At 49.7% G+C, this 19475-nt stretch overlaps 1 protein-coding gene across 8 annotated transcripts in view; it reads right to left on the bottom strand.

The window, feature by feature from the left end:
* Nucleotides 1–3444: 3444 nt before the first annotated feature.
* Nucleotides 3445–19475, bottom strand: part of DHRS2 (dehydrogenase/reductase 2) — a 36900-nt gene continuing 20869 nt past the window's right edge. For 2 of the 8 annotated variants that reach the window (XM_077908687.1, XM_077908686.1), the window contains exons 2-10: nucleotides 14648–14802; nucleotides 12078–12257; nucleotides 11728–11905; nucleotides 11115–11216; nucleotides 7984–8054; nucleotides 6646–6697; nucleotides 5764–5898; nucleotides 5443–5498; nucleotides 3445–4967 (exon numbers count right to left, since the gene is read on the bottom strand). In XM_077908687.1, the coding sequence (XP_077764813.1) occupies nucleotides 4856–4967; nucleotides 5443–5498; nucleotides 5764–5898; nucleotides 6646–6697; nucleotides 7984–8054; nucleotides 11115–11216; nucleotides 11728–11905; nucleotides 12078–12217 (846 nt within the window). In that variant the 5' untranslated portion in view covers nucleotides 12218–12257; nucleotides 14648–14802 and the 3' untranslated portion in view covers nucleotides 3445–4855. Of the gene's footprint in view, nucleotides 4968–5442; nucleotides 5499–5672; nucleotides 5899–6645; nucleotides 6698–7983; nucleotides 8055–11114; nucleotides 11217–11727; nucleotides 11906–12077; nucleotides 12258–12577; nucleotides 12863–14647; nucleotides 14803–19475 lie in introns of those variants that run through there. The other 6 variants (XM_077908689.1, XM_077908690.1, XM_077908688.1 and 3 more) reach the window with 5 other exon arrangements.

The following is a 19475-nucleotide window of genomic DNA, read 5'->3' as shown; positions in this document are numbered from 1 at the left end:
AAACCAAACGAAGACAGACATGCCAAGTATAATCAGGTTGACAGAGCCCTGGCCATCACTTTGTCACGGAAAGTGGCTGACAGACTTGGATTCAAATCTCAGCATTGCCTTCCTATGCATATCTACACAAGCTGCACACATCTACACAAATTAACCTCTCTGGAGCAGGCAGCAATTAGGAAACGTCAAAAGTCCCCATTAGAATGATCAACAAAGGAAGGCATCTTACCTCATGGGATTCATGAGGACCCTTCCTGCGTGGAGAGCAGCATCTTTTGGCCTTCAAGAGCGAAAGGGACAAAAACTCTCAACTTGAGTCCAGTCACCCAGGGCACACGCAACAGCCCAGACCTGCACAGCAACTTCAGTCCCCCACACAGTGTCCTAACCGCATGTGTGAGGATGCCCGCGGGCACCTGATCACTCTCTTCCTTCATTCCATCCTATTCTGGTATGCGGCTAAATGTTTACCCCGCTAATTGCCAAGAGAACCATTTGCTTTAGATGGAAGGACTGTTCATCTTCTTAGTAAAATCTGGTGCGAGATCTTCACTGGTGAAGTCAGCTATGCCAAGCATAGCCCTGGGCATCCATCCATGTTTGTCCTCAGTTCACTCCACAACACCCAGCCTCCACAAAACCTCCACCCTGCTACACTGTCACTGGCCACCTTGGGACCACCCCTTTTTTCCCAATGCAGCACCAGGATCCTCTGATGGCACTGCTACTCAAGCTGCCCTCCCACCCACGAGCCCAGCCCCACAGTGAGGCCTGGGCAGACACAGCCAGAGATGCTCAGTAAGGCAAGGGACCCCCTTCCAGAGTGGTCTGGAAAATAAATAAGAAAAAACTGGGCCAGGGATTGTGGCTTGTGCCACTTTTAATTCCCATGGAGCCATAACATCCAAACAAGATTGGGTGCCCTGAGGACTCCTAAGACAGAGAACCCTCACACTGGATTGCCAGCACCTGGGTATATCATAGCCCTTACCTACAGCCATCCTTGGATACCCTAGAATTCCCTATTGCCCTGATACTTTCTTCCAGGTCTTTCTTTAGGAATCAGAGATAAAGGGCTTAACTTGAAATATATAAATAGAGACAAAATATTCCCAGGTGGAGAGTCAGATATTCCAAATGATCCTGAGGATCTCCCTCCCACAGCTGGCAGAGCTAGTAGCTGAGTGGTCCCACTCACTGCCTCCCCCAACTAACCTGGCTCCATTTCCTCCTCCCCCTCCTCCCCAGTCCCCAAACCAACAGAAACACTCTGATGTGCCAAATTTGGTGGTGATAGTCGTGGGGGGTTTCATTTTTCATGCATCAGCCCAACCTGGTCTGGAGTCCTCGTACACTTGTGAGGCTGGAGGGAGAATACACAGGCCTGTCCTTCTTTCTGTCCTTGCATCCTTCCTGTTCTGGGCTTGCCCTGGGCAACATGGGCCCAGGGTGGGCTTTTCTGGACACTTCTCCACAGAGGAAGGGCCAAGGGCCACACATGGAGTGCAAACTATCTCTCCAAACCCACCATGTTCACTTGCTCTCTCTTCCAGCCCCTCCTCCTTCCTGAGGTCAGTTCCACTACACCAGGGACACATGCCCATTCCCACAAACACAGCATGTATTGCTGAGACACTAAACCCCATTCAGCATCATCACTCCATTGCATGCAAAGTTCTCGTCTCCTTTGGCCGCATCTCCCTGCCTCCAGCACTGGGTCCAGAACCAGGGCCTTCCTTCCCAGTACCATGCCCTCACCCTTCCCCAAGGGCTCTCATCCTGGGAGGGGGAGGGCTCCACAGCCCCTGCCCCACTCTCAGGCTGCTCTCTCCACTCTGGGGCCCTGTTGTCCTCTGCACGACTCTGGGTGTCCTCCTTGTGGGCCTAAGGAGCACTGTTCCTGCTTGCCTGGCCACTTCCCTGTCTTTCCCTACGCTTTGCCCCTGCAGAATGTAGGAGGAGGTCATGGGGTTGGAGATATCATAACAGGGTTCTGCCTACAGCCTTGACTATTCTAGGGCTGTGGGAGCCCCCAGCATGTCACCTCCCTGGGCTTGGTCTTCTTACCTGTAGAATCCTGTTCTGCTCTCCCCCATCTGTCCCAACTACTCCCCAAGGCTGAAGCCTTCAGCCTGAGCTTTATGCCCTTGGTTTACTGTTGTATTCTGATTCTTCACCCCAGACCCCTCAGCCAGGCCACTTCTGGTGGCATCCTAGCCCTGCACCTGTGGTCCAGACAAGTCCCAACCCTAGAAAGATCCCAATGTCCCCATTTCTGCCATTGGAATTTCCTAAGAGAATTTTTAAAACATTTTATTTATTTATTTGAGAGAGAGCACAAATGAGGGGAAGGGGCAGAGGGAGAAAGAGAAGCAGACTCCCCACTGAGCAGGAAGCCTGACCTGGGACTTGATCCAGGACCCCTAGCATCATGACTTGAGCCAAGGACAGGCGCTTAACCAACGAGCCACCCAGGTGCCCCATAAAGGTGTCTTGATACCTTATGTCCTGATATTCACAACAAACCCCTTGCAGCTACACTTTAGTCTATGTTAATGAGGTAACTTTTGGAAAACACCAAAGGATGGGCTGGTTGCCAGAGAAACCAATCATAGGACTGGAGGGTTGAAACTTTCAGTTCTACCCTTGGTCTCTGGGGAGGGGAGAGGGGCTGGAGGTTGAATCAATTGCCAATGCTTGTGATTTCATCAGTCCTGCCTATGTAATGAAGCCTCCATAAAACCCTAAAGGACAGGATTCAGAGAGCTTCTGGGTTGGTGACCACGTGGAGACTTGGGAAGAGTGTCACATGCGGAGCAGGCATGGAAGCTCCATGTCCTTTCCCCATATCTTGCCTAATGTAACTTTTCCATCTGGCTGTTCCTGAGTTATTACCTTTTATAATAAACTGATAATCTAGTAAGAAGACTGTTTCTCTGAGCTCTGTGAGCCACTCCAGCAAACTAATCGAACTCAAGAAGAGGTTGTTGGAATCTCCGATCTATGGTCAGAGTACCAGTGATAACAAGAACTTGCGACTGGCAAGTGGAGTAGGGCTGGTTCCAGACCACGCAGGGACTGGTCTTGTAGAACTGAGCCCTTAACCTGTGAGGTCTCACCCTATCTCCAGGTAGGTGGTATCAGAATTAAGCTGGTATTAGAGAACTGCATGGTGTGGGGAAAGAGCCCACACCCTAGAATTGGGTCTAAAATTGTACTCCTATACTCCTAACCTACTCTTTCTTTTTTCCTGTACCTGTGTGCCTACTAGCACACTGTATAATTTATTTTTTAACATGTTTGTTGTTTGTTGTACATCTCCCCCACAAGAGTGTAAACTCTGCAGGGAAATAATCTTTGTTTTGTTCATGGTTGCTCTCTGAGTTCCTAGAACAGTGCCTGACATAAATGTACTCACTACATTTATTGAATGAATGAATACAGTCTGCATTATTTACTTATTTATTTTTAAAGATTGTATTTATTTACTTATTTATTTGAGAGAGACTGAGAGACAGAGAGTAGGGGGAGGAGCAGAGGGAGAAGGACAAGCAGATTCTGAGCTGAGCATGGACCCATACGTGGGGCTTGATCTCACGACCCCAAGACCATGACCTGAGCTGAAATCAAGAGTCAGGTGCTCAATCAACTGAGCCACCCAGCCACCCCATTTCTGCCTTATTTATTGATGAGTGTTTTAAACTCTTGTTCTCCCACCACAATGAAGGAACTTAAGAGAGGTTGGTTCTTTTTTTATATTTGTGTTCTCCAAGGTGCCTGGCCCAATGCATGGTTTGCAGCAGGGACCAATAAATGTTTTCATAATTGAATTAGTTTCAAGAGAAAGACCCATGCTCAAGAGGTCCAGAGAGGGGACACCAGTGAGGGACTTCAGTGAGGTGAAAGCCAGCATTCAGTTGGAAGCCTTGTCTCAGGTTTTCCCTTGGGACCAATTCAGGACAAGACTTACGGATGGCATGAGAGGAAGACAGGTGTTCTCACGCCACTACTCCTCCCTGAGTCTGTTGCGCCTTGGACGGGCACACACAGAAGGAGGGTGCCACGAGCATCCCTCAGGAATAGAAAGGGACTTTACCAAGGGGAGACAGTCTTAAGAAGGTTCACACTGACTTCTCTCTTTTGTATAAATTATAAGGTCGCAACCTGGAATGGTATGCAAGATTTGGTGAGACTTCTTTCTTTAGGTTCTCAAAGGCCTGTGTGGCCCAGAAAACAGTGAGAATCACTAGCCTACAGGACCCCAGGGGGAATCCCAGAATCCTCCCTCCACGCCCCACTTGCTCAGCCTCCCCCAGCCAGCTCAGAAAACGGGGCAGAGCCTGCTATGAACACTCATTGGTCACTACCTGGGCTCTGTGAGTGGGCTCAGGGCAGCAGAGGGCAGAAGACAAGAGAGGCCCGTGTTCAGCCTCATTCCCCTTAGCTCTACCCTTCCCAGGAGTTCCAGGCTTGAGGAGAAATTAGAGTTGATTTTAGGAAAGGAATGTTCAAAGTCCAAGTGGCAGAGAGAAAGAGGTAACATCCTGAGTGTCTGCTCCTTCCCCTTATGTTCCAAAGTGCTCCAAAGTGTCAGCCCCATGAATTCCTTCGGCTCCACAGCCCCACAATAAGAACCCACATGTTGGTTAGATCACAGCAGCTGTATCAGAAGTACAGCAGTAGTCAAGCAAATGAGAACTCTGGGGGTCCTGCCTCAAAGCTGGCATGGATGAGCCCCCCAGATTGCTCATCTGGTAGAGCTTCAGACGTAATCACCTGACCTTAATGATTTCCCAGCCCACCCATCCCCAGGCTCCTGAGCCCAGACCCACAGCTCAGGGCCCCCTTAGCCCCATCAGAGCTGAGGGGAGAAGCCAGCCACCACGATGTTTTCTCCGTTGATGTAGCAGGCATCTGGAGAGCACAGGAAAGACACAAGTCCCGCACAGTCCTCAGGCTGCCCTAACCTGCATAGAAGGAGGACAGAACACATGTCAGTGACCTCAGACTCTGGTTCTGCTGCTCTGATGGGATTGGGTTCCAAGGAGGAGCAGGGCAGACTCAGCTGGACTGCTTGCACCCCGCAGGGCTCTGTGGAACCCAGACTTCAGCTACAGGAATGGCCAGGGGGTGTCTGGGTGGTTCAGTGGTTGAGTGTCTGCCTTTGGCTCAGGGTGTGATCCCAGATTCCCAGGATCAAGTCCCACATGGGGCTCCTTGCATGGATCCTGCTTCTCCTCCCTCTAGCTGTGTCTCTGCCTCTCTTTCTTTGTCTCTTGTAAATGAATAAATAAAATCTTTAAGAATATATATATATATATATATATATATATATATATATATATATTAAAAGGAATGGTCAGTACAAATAGGGAGGGGCCGGCTTGTGAGACAGATGGGCCACCCCTCTCCAGGTGTACTCAGATTACCAAGGCTCCAAACCTTTGCAGGTGGTACTTCTCCTTGAAGTTGTTCCAGAAAACTTCATTCATGTGTAACTGGACAAAGGGAAGACAGAAACAATCAGTGCTGCTAAAACAAGGAGATGGGCAGGGCCACAGGTGATCCCAGGGCACAGCACCCCTAGCAGATTTGCCTTTCTCGAGGGTGATAGGCTGAGTCATGGCTGACTTCAAAGGACAATGAGGACCTCAGCCGTTAGGGACACTAACCTGAGGCTTCAGTCATTCCTTTATCCCTTAGTCAGTGGAGAGGTTTCTACTGAGCCCAGCTGGGAAATGGGGGACACACCCCGGTCCTCACCACTTTGCTGAAGTTAGTCTTGATTATTCCTGGAACCAGGCAGTTCACCCGGATGCCCTTGGGGGCCAGCTCCAATGACAGCGTCCTGGTGAGACCCAGCAGGGCCGTCTTACTGACATTGTAGGGACCCAGCTCCTGGGAAGGGAATCAAGACAATGATTAGAGTATGGGGAAGTAGGGGTGCCTGAGTGGCTCAGTTGGTTAAGCATCATGATCTCAGGGTTGTGAGATTGAGCCCCACGTTGGGCTCCCTGCTCAGCAGGGAGTCTGCTTGTCTCTGTCTCCATCTGCTCATTCTCTCTGTCTATCTCTCAAATAAATAAATAAATCTTAAAAAAAAAAAAAAGATGTGAGAAAAAAGGGGTGCCTGAGTGGCTCAGTCAGTTAAGCATCTGACTCTTGATTTCAGGGCAGGTCACCATCTCAGGGTCATGAGATTGAGCCTCATCATTGAGCCCCCATTGGGCTTGGCACTCAGCAGGGAGTCTGCTTGGGAATCCTTCCCTTTCCATCTGCCCCTCCCCACACATACACTGTCTCTCAAATAAATACATAAATCTGAAAGAAAGAAAGAAAGAAAGAAAGAAAGAAAGAAAGAAAGAAAGAAAGAAAGAAAGAAAGAAAAGACACAGGGAAGCAGAGGAAAGTATCTGTTGGATTTCTCACCTACAGATGATCCCACCCCTGGCCCAAGCACAGAGCTCAGAAAACCCTCCCCAGCCTAGTCTGAGAACAGAAGCTGCCTGTGCAGCAGGCACATGGGCATCAACTCAGCTTACGGCAGCAGGAGTGAAGTGGGGGTCTGTCCCAGGCATTATCCCTGTGGCATTCTGAGGACTCCTTCCCCTAATCTAACCAGGTGCACCCTGAGCAAGCACTCACCACATGTGGTATATATGCTGCAATGGAGGAGACCAGGATGACTGCCCCCATCCTGAGAGGAGACAGACACAAGAGGAGACAGGAAACCAATAACTTACCATGGATTGAGGTGCTATTATGATTTTTAAAAGACATAAAAATTTGAATAATACCATTTTAATGATTATAGTCATTGAATAATGCCATCCTCGGAACAGCAATATAGTTCCTGTTATTATCCCCATTTCAGAGCTGAGCAAACAAAGGCTCAGCAGGGCTTAGCAGCAGAGCCATAAATGGCAGAGCCAGGACTCTAACCTCACCTCTCTGGCCCAGTGTCCATGCTCCAAGCCATTATACTCTTCTGCCTTTCCCTGGGGAAGTGAGGAGCAGAAAGCCAGCTGCTTGTGGAAGGGGAAGAGTGAGCGTGGTGAGGAGGCCCCCAGTGCTAAAAGTGAATACCTATCAATGGACCACCTCTGAGAAGCAGATGAGGCAGGAGGACACAAGAAATGAGAGTCAGTAACTTTTCCTTCTATTCTACACAGTCCCGGGCCAGCTTCTAAAGGGTACATCTACACAGAGGAATCTGAGGAGCAGCTATGTCCTAAGGGAGACAGCAGCCTGCATCCCTGCCACAAGACCCCTGAGACTATGTATGGGGTGCAGCCGAACATGCATCATCTGGAATCCAGGCAGTCTCTCTGGAGTCTGAGAAGCAGGGAGCAGGGCAGCCTGGGTGGCTCAGCGGTTTGGTGCCACCTTCAGCCCAGGGTGTGATCCTGGAGACCCAGGATCGAGTCCCACGTCGGGCTCCCTGCATGGAGCCTGCTTCTCCCTCTGCCTGTGTCTCTCCCACTCTCTCTCTCTCTCTCTCTCTCTCTCTGTATGTGTCTCTCATGGATAAATAAATAGAATCTTAAAAAAAAAAAAAAAGCAGGGAGCAAGGAGGGGCCCAGGATGGGCTTCTCCCCACGGGGAGCAAAGGGGCAGACCCTGTCACAGATCATAAATTGGTGAAAAGACACTGGCCAGCAGTTCGAGAAGCAGAGTAGAGGAGGGTGGGAATGACCTGCCTACGAGGCAAAGGAGCTAAAGCACAGCCCTTTCCCAAACCCAGTGATGTCAAGGCCAATGACACCATGCCTGAGCCCCAGGAACAGCACCCTCATCCTATAGCCACTAGAATTAGAAGCTGTAGCTGTGCAAAAGATGAAGCAGGGCAGAGGGAGAGGGATGTGGAGACTCCAAGGACACCTCTTTGGTTCCCCTTCCCAGCTGGGCCCCTATGTTCTCCAGACTCCATTTTTGCACTGATTCCCCACCAGTTCCCACTCCCCCTGCCACCGGGCAACCTACCCCCTGTTCTCCATGTGGGGCAGCAGCTGGCTCAGCAGCAGGGCTGGCGACTTCACATTCACATCCAGGATCTGAAATCAGAGCAGAGGCCAGAATGGAGGGCAGAGAGACACAGTCAGCCCTCGGCCCAGGGTCCGTTCTCAGAAGACACTTGGAGCCCAGTCATTTGTGTGGCAAACCCAGGAAGGTGCAGATCTGAGGTTCATTTCCCTTCTGATCAGGACAAGAGTGGTTTCCCACTTGCTAATGTTAACAGGCAGGCAGGCTAAGTGGCAGGCCCGTGAACAGAGCCCTGAAAACGTGAACTGGTCAGGACTAGGATGAAGGAGGGAAGTGTTCAGGACTTTTTTTGTCTTTTTCTTTTTATTATTTATTTATTTATTTATTCATGAGAGACACACAGAGAGAGGCAGAGACACAGGCAGAGGGAGAAGCAGGCTCCATACAGGGAGCCCGATGCAGGACTCGATGCCGGGACCCCAGGATCATGCCCTGAGGCGAAGGCAGACACTCAACCACTGAGCCACCCAGGTGCCCCATGCTCAGGCCTTTTAAAGAAGCTAGATTATGAGCTGGTTGTGCAGAGAGAAGTCATAAGCAGAGGCCCCTGGAAAAAGATTGAAAGTAGAACAGATAGAGGGAAAGGAGATTTCTGGAAGAGCTGTCTTTGTCTGTCTGTGTTTTTACTCATTTGTGTCCTTGTCTTGTCCCAGTAGAATTGAAGGCATCCTCACAGGGCAACAGCATAAAACAAATCAAATAGGTATAACATGTGAAGAAACAGTGTAGGAAGATAAGCAAAAGCCAGAGCAAGGTTGATGCCCATGGTTCACAGCATGAGGTAAGGACTAAGCATCACTCTCCTATTCGTCCACAAAAATGCCAGCTGTGAAGGCCTATGTGCATGCCTATTTTTATCACCTACTTGGCTCTAAGCTTTCCTGGGGCCATCATTAAAAGGGAGACACAACAGAGAAGGGCCATTCTGGGAGCTCAGTGCCCACGCTGGGCCCACCTGCAACTAAAACCTGGATCTGGCCTCAGGCATGAGGGTCCCTGATCCTCTGTCCAGGGACTCAGTCTGGTGGGACTGGGACAGAGGAAAGGTAAGAGGGAACTGGCTGGGAGAGATGTAGAGACTGAGCCGGGGGCTAGGACACAGTGCCAGCTGGGGCTAGAGTGGTACCAGGATCCCACCTGTGGGGCAGCATCTTGTGTAAGATCAATGTGTCCTGTGTCTCTAGGGAGTGAGGCTGCACATCTACAGCATTTCCCCACATCTTCATCCCACACCCAACCATTCCTTTGGATGAGGACAGGGGAAAGGCTTCAATGGAGAGCTGCTGAGGCCCATGTGTTGATGGGTTGCCAGTGTTGGGGATGACCCCGAGGATTGTAAGAAGTGGTTCAGATGCCCAAAGGGGGGCCTAGCATGAGGTCCCCAATAAGAAGGAATTGATGGTTAGACTACAGGACTTCCTGCCCATTTTCTGCTCAAAACAAAGCCCCACCATCCCACCAATGTCTGCTCTAGGTTCCACGTGTGTCAGGCTAGATGATGGGCTCAGACAAGGCCTCTCCTAGACTCAGCAGCCAAACAGGAGCCAAGGAAAAGGTGCGAGTTTCTCCTCTTCTTAAAAGAACTGCCCTATTAGAGAAGCAGGTAGAGTAGCTCCCAGTGCCATGAAGTCCTGAGTAGAGATTGTGGGCCTGAGAAGATTGGATGCTGGAGAGTCCTCAGGCAGGAGAAGGATGGAGAAACGGTGGAAGAGGAGATGGGAAACTTCACAACCAGCTGGAGAAAATGGGAGTCTGCCCAGGGGAGGTGCTCAAACTGGCCCAGTGACAAAGTGCGCAAGAAGGAACCCCCCCAGGACACCTCCTAAAAACTGCATTCAGATAAAGCAGAGCTTCAGGTAAATTTCAAACTGGTTTTGTGACCATTTCCCCTCTGAGGTGGTGACAGATGTGTTTGGGGACGACTCCTACCCAGTGGTGTGGACTGCCCATAGACCAATAAGGCCTTGGAGAATAGGGTGGCAGCAGAGAAAGTAAGGCCGGGCTGTGGGCTAGCACACTCAGCTTCAGGAGGGAAGATTTCAAATGGGTTCTGAGAAAAAGAGATTCATGATCCCATGAACTAAGACACTAAAAGGGAAAATGACTCAGGAGGGTTAGGACACTGTCAGCAATGAAATCCCAGCTACCTAATCATGAATGATCCTTCGGAGGCATTAAGGAAGCTGAGGAGCTTGGGGAGGCTGCTAGCAGTGGCTGCAGGGAGCTCAGGTTTCAGGCCATCTGTGAGGATGGAGGGAAGGGCATCCAGCCAAGGCAGACAGACAGGAGGGAGCGGCCTGAGAACGATGTCTATAGAGCACAGAGACCCAAGGAAGGCAGAAGGAAATGTTCTGGCCAGTGCCTGGGATGGAGGGGAATGCTAACAACGGCGGGAAGATGAGGATTTCACTGCAGGCCATCCTGTCAGGAGGACTCAGGAACCAAACACAGGAGTGAGTAGAATAGGAGTCATAGAATAATGAAGGCCAAGGTGGACCTCAAGACATTTTATCAAGTCTCTTCTGGACCCTGTGGACCAGGAGGCAGGATCATTAGTTGGAATGCAGTGGGTTGGAATGTCTGAGCTCATGGAAAGCTGATGGCTGGGCCTGGGCCTGCCAGGTATAGCAGGTTCCTCTGAGGGACAATGAGGAACTCTCATCCAGGAAGGGTGAAGAATCTCAGTGGCAGGTACACATCCCCAAAGAGGAGCAAAATCACCAAAGGATATAAAATACATCTACTGTGGACAAAGAGTAGAGACCTGACTATTTTTTTCTCTTACTAAGAGCAGAGACTTACTCCCACAGCTATATCCCCAGAGCCTGGCATATAGCAAACCCCCAATAAATATTTGCTGAATGAATAAATACAGATAGGAAGAAAAATAAAAGCAGAAAGAATGTAGGAACCCACTTTGAAAGCACACAAATTGAAAAGTGGCATCGTGGCACATTCCAGGGGACAAGTGATCAGTGCCTGTTTTTACAGTCACTTCAGGAAAGGAGAGTCGAGTCTCAGTGGGAGAGCATGTTAGACCCCTGAGCCAGCTCTCCTCAGCAGCCTCTCACCTTGTCCCACACCTCCTCACTGGCCTGCAGGGTGCTTCTCACCAGGGGGTTGACGGCTGCATTGCACACCAAAAAGTCCAGTCCCCCATAGTGCTCCAGGACCTGGGGGGAGGGGTGACACACAGGGGTGTAAGTGTGGAGAAGGCCTGAGAAGGCCTCACCCTCCAGCACCACAGCCTGGTGCACAGGGCACTGAGGCAAAACTTGCTAATTAGATCCTGTCCGGACCAGCTGGTGTGAGAACCAAGCTGTGGTGATGGCAGGTGCCCCGACAGGCCCAAGCACAGGTTCTGCCTCACTGAGGGCATCAGGGGAGGGTCTGTCTCCTCCAGGAATCCCTCCATGGGCTTGGGATGGGGAATCCCTCTAGATTCGTCCTCAACCACAGTTCTCCAGGGTGTGGGAAGGGGGCAAGGGTCCTCTCATGGACAAGCCCCTCTCCAGAAAGCCATGTGCACGATGAGGTCCGCCCAAGTAGATGGTGAACAATTCTGGTTTCAAGACTCGTTGTAGGGCCTCCCGCAGCCCCCGGTCCCGGCCCCACCTAGGGCTGAGCAGCATGGGAAGGGCTCTGTGCATTCTCCTCCCTGTGTCCTTCCACCCTGCCCCTCACCGTGGCCACCAGCCGCTCCCGGTCCTCGGCCTTCCCCACGTGGCACACGGTGCCGGTCACGCTCAGCCCCTCGCCCTGCAGCGCTGCCACCGCCCGGTCCACGTTGTGCTGCTTCCGGCTGCTGACCACCACGTGCGCCCCGTCCCGGGCCAGGCGCCGGGCGATAGCGAAGCCGATCCTGCGGCAGGGATGGAGGGAACAGGACAGCCTCAGCCCGCTGCCACCATTGTCGCTCAACCCAGCCCTGGAAACCAACAAGGCTGTGTCCCGATCTGCAACCCCAAGGTCTCTCTGTGGAAGCGAGAGTCCTTGGGAGGGGTCAAGACCCATAGGGCAATCAGGGCACTTACCCATCAGTGGCCCCGGTGACCACAGCTACCCGATTGGCCAGGACCCCCTTTTGGTCTATCCCAGTGCTGTTCATGCGCACAGAGAGCCCAGCATAGGAACGAAACAGGCCCCTGCTGACATAGGCCACTGCTTGGAACATGCTGGCCAGTGCCTTTTTCTGCTTCCTGCTGAACTTGGCCCTGGAGGAAAAAAACCAACTTCACCTGTCACCGATGCCGTAGTAATGATGGCCATCTACCCTCAGCTCCTCCAGACAGCCAAGGCCAGCAGCAGAGAGCCAGAGAGAGCAGAGCCAGGCAGGGTGATTTTCAAACACGTGAGCCTCAGGTCAGGAAAATGCTAGGAAAACTCTATTTATAAAACTGGCAAATGGGAATTTGAGACCTAACATTCAGTAGACAAGATTGTTTTCCCATTCAGTCCGTGTGCAAGCACTGAGAGCTTGGAACGCATCAGAGAGAGCAGTCCCGGGTTCTAAATGCCTGCATACAGTCCTCACCAGGCTGCTGAAGTGAAGCTGACTGAGTAGAGGCTGGGAGGAGGCCGAGCCAGCCAATGCAGCCCCACACCAGGCTGCAGGGTGCAGACTGTCCCAACACCCTCTGGAAGGAAGGAGCTGCTGTAGGTGTGCGCAGGTGTTAAAGCGATGTGAGGACCCGACGTGGAGAGACTCAGAGATGTAGACACTTTCCTCTGAACTGGAAATACATCAGAGATGCTTGTGTAGGGGACCCTCTTTTGCCTAGACCCCAAATTTCCCAGCTCCACATCACTGTGAGCCCAGAGACTCCTGCCTCCCCCAGTGTGAGATTCCCATTTGCTTACTCAGGAGCCCTGCAGGGTCCTGGATCTAGGAGTCTGATCTTTTTCCTGCGGAGGCAGGTGAGGAGGAATGGTTGGAGCAAGGAGTTGTCAAGGACACCCAGGGACTTGGGATGCACTTTTAAAGCAGGAGAGTGCCAGAAAGCTGAAAGAGATGCAGGCTCTGGTAGCTCTGGACGGAGGGGCCAGCAGACCTTCACTTTCAAGAGGCTCTGGTGAGGGCTGACTGTCTGCAGACCCCCATCAGTTCCAGACCTGCTTTGGCCACTCCGACACCAAGGGACTCCTTGTTACTAAGCAACCCTTGTCATACCTACTGCATCTCCCTTGTTCCTTAGCAACCAACCCTTACATAACCCAGTTCCCTCAACTTAGGGGTCGGTATCTATAATGATCAGAAAATGGGTGCTGCTCAGAAATTATGGAGAAATTTCAGATTAAATATCAGGCTGTATCTATGTCATGATGAAGGTAACCAAATGCTCCGCTTTAAAAGAGACAGCCTTGGTTTCAAATTTATGTCTCTCCTGATACCATTTTTCCAAAGTTACCCTTTACAGATCCTAGACCCCCTCACCTTTTTGTCCTAGCTGCCGTCACTCTGCTCACTCTCTCTCATGCTCTCTCTCCTTTCTGCAAGGTCATATTCACAGCCTTTGGATTTGAAAGGATGAGGGATTTCGGCTCCTGAAAGAACCGAATAACACCTTTCCTAAACGGGATACCAGATTCTAAACACTTATGACCCCTGGGGGACTTCTCTCCCCCGGGTTGTGAGCACAGATTAACCCCATTCAGTGTCAGGGAATTGGTCTGTCTCCTTGGCTGGGAGGGCCAGTGGAAAAAGAGGAATCGCCTTTTGACAGGATGGGCCGCCCCCTGCTGGAAGAACCAAGTTATGGCATCTCTCCCATCTCAGCTAGTCTGTGGCTGTCCCCTCTGTGGTCTGCAACAGTTCTTACCAAGCCCTGCTCCTTTCCAAACTTGCCGTAAGATGGTTTGCAGGAAATATGTCCTACTTGTAGGGAAAAGCAGCTCTGGCCTAAATGCAGGTAGAGTGCAGAGAGACTAATCAAGCCTTATCTGTCTCCCTTGCTTCCCCTTCCCATTCAAGGCCCCTCTTTCCCAGGGCCTGAGACTGAGCAGCTTCCAAGGGCCCAGGCTCTCACTCACTCAGCCCTTGTTCTCACTTCTGCTTTTCTCTGGAGTAGTCAGCTGGGCCAGCGAGGCCAGAGTCGACTGGGGGTCCCGGGAGCTGAGAGGGGCCTCTGAGCCTGGCACTGCCCACTCTGATTCCCCTTACCAGGCTGAGCAGTTCAGACACCCAGAAATGGAGGTGGGGAAGCCAAGTGGACATGCCCTCAAACTAGTCCCATCTTGGAGGTGGATGGCCTTCATCAAAGAGAAAAGGGAAAAGTCAAGAAAACAGAGGTTAGGGGAGAAATATGCAACAGTTAGAAACATTAAAGTCAGGGAAGAGAGAGACTAGGGAGCTATCCACAGAAGGCGTGTGACTCTGGCTCCAACTGCACCTTGGTAAGATGAGGGGCTGAGTTGGGGAGCCCTAAGGGTTCTGATAGCACCCCCTTCCAAGATCTTTGTTATGAGAATCGAAGGAGAAATAAAGACAGCTGCACATAGAGCCAGGCAGAAAGCAGCAGCAGCATAAAAAAATACAAAAGAGCAAAAGTGGGTGGGTCCAGTGTCACGGACCCCAACCCCCAACCCCCAACCGGGACAGCCTTACCTCAGGCCACACTGACGTTGCCTCCGCCTGACCTGGCTATGCTCTTGTCCTGAGCCCAGGTCAGGAGCCCTCCCGCTGTGGAGTCTGGCAGCTGAGTGCGAGGATGTGGGTAGGCAACAGGCTGGGTTTCAGGCCCTGTGATTCTATCTGAAAAACTCAAAGATTCATGGAATTTATAGTCCTAGAATTATGAAAGGTGGTGGTGACAAATGGCCTCCCCCACAGCTGGGGAGGAAGCTGGGGGATGGGAGTCGCCTGGGGGAAAGAACAGGACTTCTTGTCTGAGTAATAGTCTAGAGAATGCTGAATGTACCACTTGCCAGAGCCCCGTCCTGTCAGACCAGCTGTTCCTAGAAACTCACACAACAAAAACAGACTCCTGGGTCAAAGTGGGCTCCAGATGGCACCCTATGGGGCCTATGGGCTTAGCTGGCTGGGGAGCTGTGTATAAAGCCACCAAGATATTTCTACAGGCACCAAAAAGAGACTACAGACCTCAGTCCCAAAGCCAATGAAACAGGCCCTCCCCGCTGGATCCAGGGATCAGGCCCCTGGCACTACACAGCTCTCATGACTGGACAGTCCCAGGTATCCTTCTGCGTCTGCGCGGCTACCCACCACCCAGGCTATCACCTGGGTCCAAATATCTGAATGAGAGCCTCCTTCCTCCCAGGTGCTGTGTTAAGTGCTGTGAACACCAAAATAAGGAAGGCACAGTTCCCACCCTTAATAAGATTAAAGTCTAATGGAGAAATCAAATAAATGTAGTGCAGAGTGCTACATTTAAAAAAAATTTTTTTTTGCTCTGATTCTTTTTTTTTCTTTAATAATTATTCTGTGCCATCGATGGTAATTTTTTTAATTTAAATTCAATTTGAGGGGCAGCCCGGGTGGCTCAATGGTTTGGTGCCTGCCTTCGGCTCAGGGTATGATCCTGGAGTCCCAGGATCGAGTCCCACGTCGGGCTCCCTGCATGGAGCCTGCTTCTCCCTCTGACTGTGTTTCTGCCTCTCTCTTCTCTCCTCTCTGTGTCTCTCATGAATAAATAAATAAAATCTTTTTAAAAATTTCAATTTGAGAGTGCTACATTTTAAAATAGAAGCAGATTTGAGGCTTAGGAAGACCTCCAAGGAGAACTCAGAAAAAGTCACATAGAGATGCCTGTGGATATTTCAGAGGAGGCAGTCAGATGAGTCATCCTGGCACTCAGGATGGCAAGCCAGAGATCAGAAGAAAACTTTGCAAACTATTGGTTTGGGTGGAAGCAGCCTCATAAATGGATGAGATAGGCCTGAGAAAGTGATGAGGAGGAAAAGTCAAAACTGGAAGAGTAGCAACCGGCCTCTAAGAAGGTCCCCATGATCCTTGTAGGCTGGCATTCCCAGCCTTGTGGGATCCCCTCCTGCAGCAGAGTGGGGTTACCAGAAAAGTCACAGTAGGTGGCTTCTGAGATAAGGATACATAAAATTGAGTGTTCTGTCTTGGACTCTCTCTGATTCTCTCCTTCTCCCTTGGATCGTTCCCCTCTGCCATGTTGTGAGCACTCCTATGGTAGGACTGACTCATGTGGCAAGGAACTGAGCCCTGCCAACCACCATGTGAGCAAGCTCAGAAGCAAACCTCTTGGCCCCAGTCAAGTCTGGAGAAGACTACAGAGCCAGCTGAGAGTTTCACTTCAGCCTCATGAGACCTCCTGAGCCAGAACCACCAACTGCATTGTTCTCATTCCTGACTCTTGGAAACTATGAGATAATACATTTCCAAGCTCTTAAGTGTTAGGGTGATTTGTTATGCAGCAATAGATAACTAGTACAGGACTCTTGGAGAAAAATAGCTCATTGAAGAGTCAGAGCAGAGAATGCTGAACTATAAGATTTTCAAAAATAAGTTAGCCCCAGTTAAAACAGTGTTGCAGGGACCCCTGGGTGCCTCAGTGGTTGAGCATTTTGCCTTCAGCTTAGGGCATGATCCTGGGTCCAGGGATGGAGTCCCACGTCCGGCTCCCTGCAAGGAGCCTGTTTCTCCCTCTGCCTATGTCTCTGCCTCTCTCTGTGTGTCTCATGCATAAATAAATAAAATCTTTAAAAAAAAAAAACACTGTTGCATTGATTCACGAACAGATAAACCAAAGGAGCAGAAGGGAAGGTTCAGAAATAAATACAAAAAAAAAAAAAAAACCCACAAAAAAAACCACACACACACACAAAAGAAATAAATACAAACACACTTGAGAACTTCACATGTGATAAAGGTGGCATTTTGAATCAGTGAGAAAAAAGATTTATCAATAAATGATGTTGAGACAACTGGCTAGCTCTCTGGGGGAAAAGAAACTAAATTAGATCTGTGCCTTTCAAACCATACACCAAAATAAATTTCAGACGAATCAAAAATTTAAATGTTTAAAAAAATGAAACCATTAAAAACTGCAATAATTCTTGGGGCGCCTGAGTGGCCCAGTCACTTAAGCATCCAACCCTTGATTTCAGGTGGGGTCGTGATCTCAGGGTCAATGATCTTGGGATCGTGATCTCAGGGTCCTGAGATTGAGCCCCATGTCTGGCTCAGCACTGGGTGTAGAGCCTGCTTAAGATATTCTCTATCCCTCTGCCTGCCACTTGCACTCTCTCTGTCTCTCTCCCTCCTTCTCTCTCAAAACAAAACAAAACAGGGATGCCTGGGTGGTTTAGCGGTTAAGCCTCTGCCTTCAGTTAAGGGCATGATCCTGGAGTCCCAGGATCAAGTCCCACATCTGGCTCCCTGCATGGAGCCTTCTTCTCCCTCTGCCTGTGTCTCTACCTGTGTGTGTGTGTGTGTCATGAATAAGTAAATAAAATCTTAAAAACAACAACACTAGGGGATCCCTGGGTGGTTCAGCGGTTTGGCGCCTGCCTTTGGCCCAGGGCGCGATCCTGGAGTCCCAGGATCGAGTCCCACGTCAGGCTCCCGGCATGGACCCTGCTTCTCCCTCTGCCTGTGTCTCTGCCTCTCTCTCTCTCTCTCTCTCTCTATCATAAATAAATAAATCTTTAAAAACAACAACACTACAATACTTCTTTTACTTCTGCATGAAAAAAGACTACCTAAGAAAGCCAAAAGAAAAGTACAATTTATGTAATGTTTTAGAATACTAATATATTTAGCCAGACTAAAACTAATATATAGTGATAGAAATCTGTGGCTGTCTGAGTAGAGGGGCATGAGGGAACATTCTAGGGTGATGGAAATTTTCTGTATCTTGATTGGAACGGTGCATCTGTGGATGCACAGATATATGTGTTTGTCAAAGCTCCAGGAACTGTGCAATTAAGGTGTGTACATTTCACTGTCTCTGCAGCATACTTCAATAGGGTTGATTTTAAAAAAAAAAAGTAAAAGGGCAAACACCAGTAAGTGTGATCTTTTATAAAAACACAATTTCTCTACAGAAATTGATAGTCTTGAATCCTGACGTGCTTCCAATCCCTTTCTTCTCTGGGAGTGACCCTTCCCCAGCCTCTCCCAGGCATAAATGATTCAAAGCAGAATTCCTACAGCATTTTATGCTGTAGAGACAGAGTTGAGGTCTATATAAAGCATGCATTACTTTGCTTTGTTTTCTACACTGATTTGAAGTATCCTCTAATCTTGGCCTCTAGGATGGTGCTGGAATTAGACTGAATGTTTGTGTCCCTCCAAAATTCACGTAGAAGCCCATGTGATAGTATTAGGAGGTGGGGTCTTTGGGAGGTGATTGGGACATGAGGGTCGAGCCCTCATAAATGGGATTAGTACCCTTATCAAAGGAACTCTTGAGAGGTCCCTTATTCCCTCCACCAGGTGAAAACACGGCAAGAAGACATTTATGAACTGAGAAGCAGGTCTTCAACAGACACCGAGTCTGCCGGTGCCTTGATCCCAGCCTCCAGAACTGTGAGAAATAGGTATTTGTTGTTTAAGCCATCCAGTCTTTGTCATTTTTCACTATGGTGGCCTAAGCAGACTAAGACAGGTTAGTTGGCTGGTTTCGTAATTGGCTGATTGGTTGTTTGGAAGATTGGTTGATTCACAGACTAGGGAGATGGGAAAAGCAAGAGCTATTTCTCTAGGGGCAAAAATCTGCAAGAAGGAAGGAAAAAAAAAGGAGAAGAAAATATTGCCCACAGTGGAATTTCATAAGACAAAAGTGGAGAAAACAATGGGGAAAGTAGTTATATGTGTGTTTCCTTGAGGAGGAAGAAAAGAGATGATAGAGAAGAAAGTTCTGGCAATGACCTCAAGGAAACCCCTTAGTATCCATAGCCTTTGGTAGTCATGGGGTAATGTAAAAAGACAGGGGCAGGCTAGAGCTCAGAAGCACAGGAACCACTGGCAGGGCCATGGTGGCTGCAGGAGAGTTATGCTAACCAAACTCCGAAGGCTACAATTCTAGGAAGACATATATGTGTTCAAAAACAAAACTTCCCATCGCAACTATAACCTCCCTCCAATTCATTCCCTGTGCATCCCTTTCACCACAGCATCTCAAAACCTTGACAAGCTACAAAAGCATTTGTCAGGAGAAAACCAGCTTGCCAATATGATTGCCGCCAACACCCTCCTCTCAGAGCTTCGTAGCTTATCCTCCCGTGAGCTCTGGCTCACAGAGGTGTCACACAGCACACTCAAATGAGCATCAGCAAGCTGCCGATGGATCGGGGTTCTACTGCACATCTTGGCACTGAAGGGTTCTCCTTTATGTACCTTTTATGAGATTGACAGATTTAACAAATAAAAAACAAACAAACCAGAATGCCCAGTTAAATTTGAATTTCAGATAAACAAAAAGCAATGTTGTAGTATAAGGACA

Source organism: Canis aureus, chromosome 9 (genome assembly GCF_053574225.1).
Source record: "Canis aureus isolate CA01 chromosome 9, VMU_Caureus_v.1.0, whole genome shotgun sequence".
Lineage (NCBI taxonomy): Eukaryota > Metazoa > Chordata > Mammalia > Carnivora > Canidae > Canis > Canis aureus.
The sequence above is the reverse complement of the archived record's forward strand: the minus strand, read 5'-3'. Positions and strand labels throughout refer to the sequence as shown.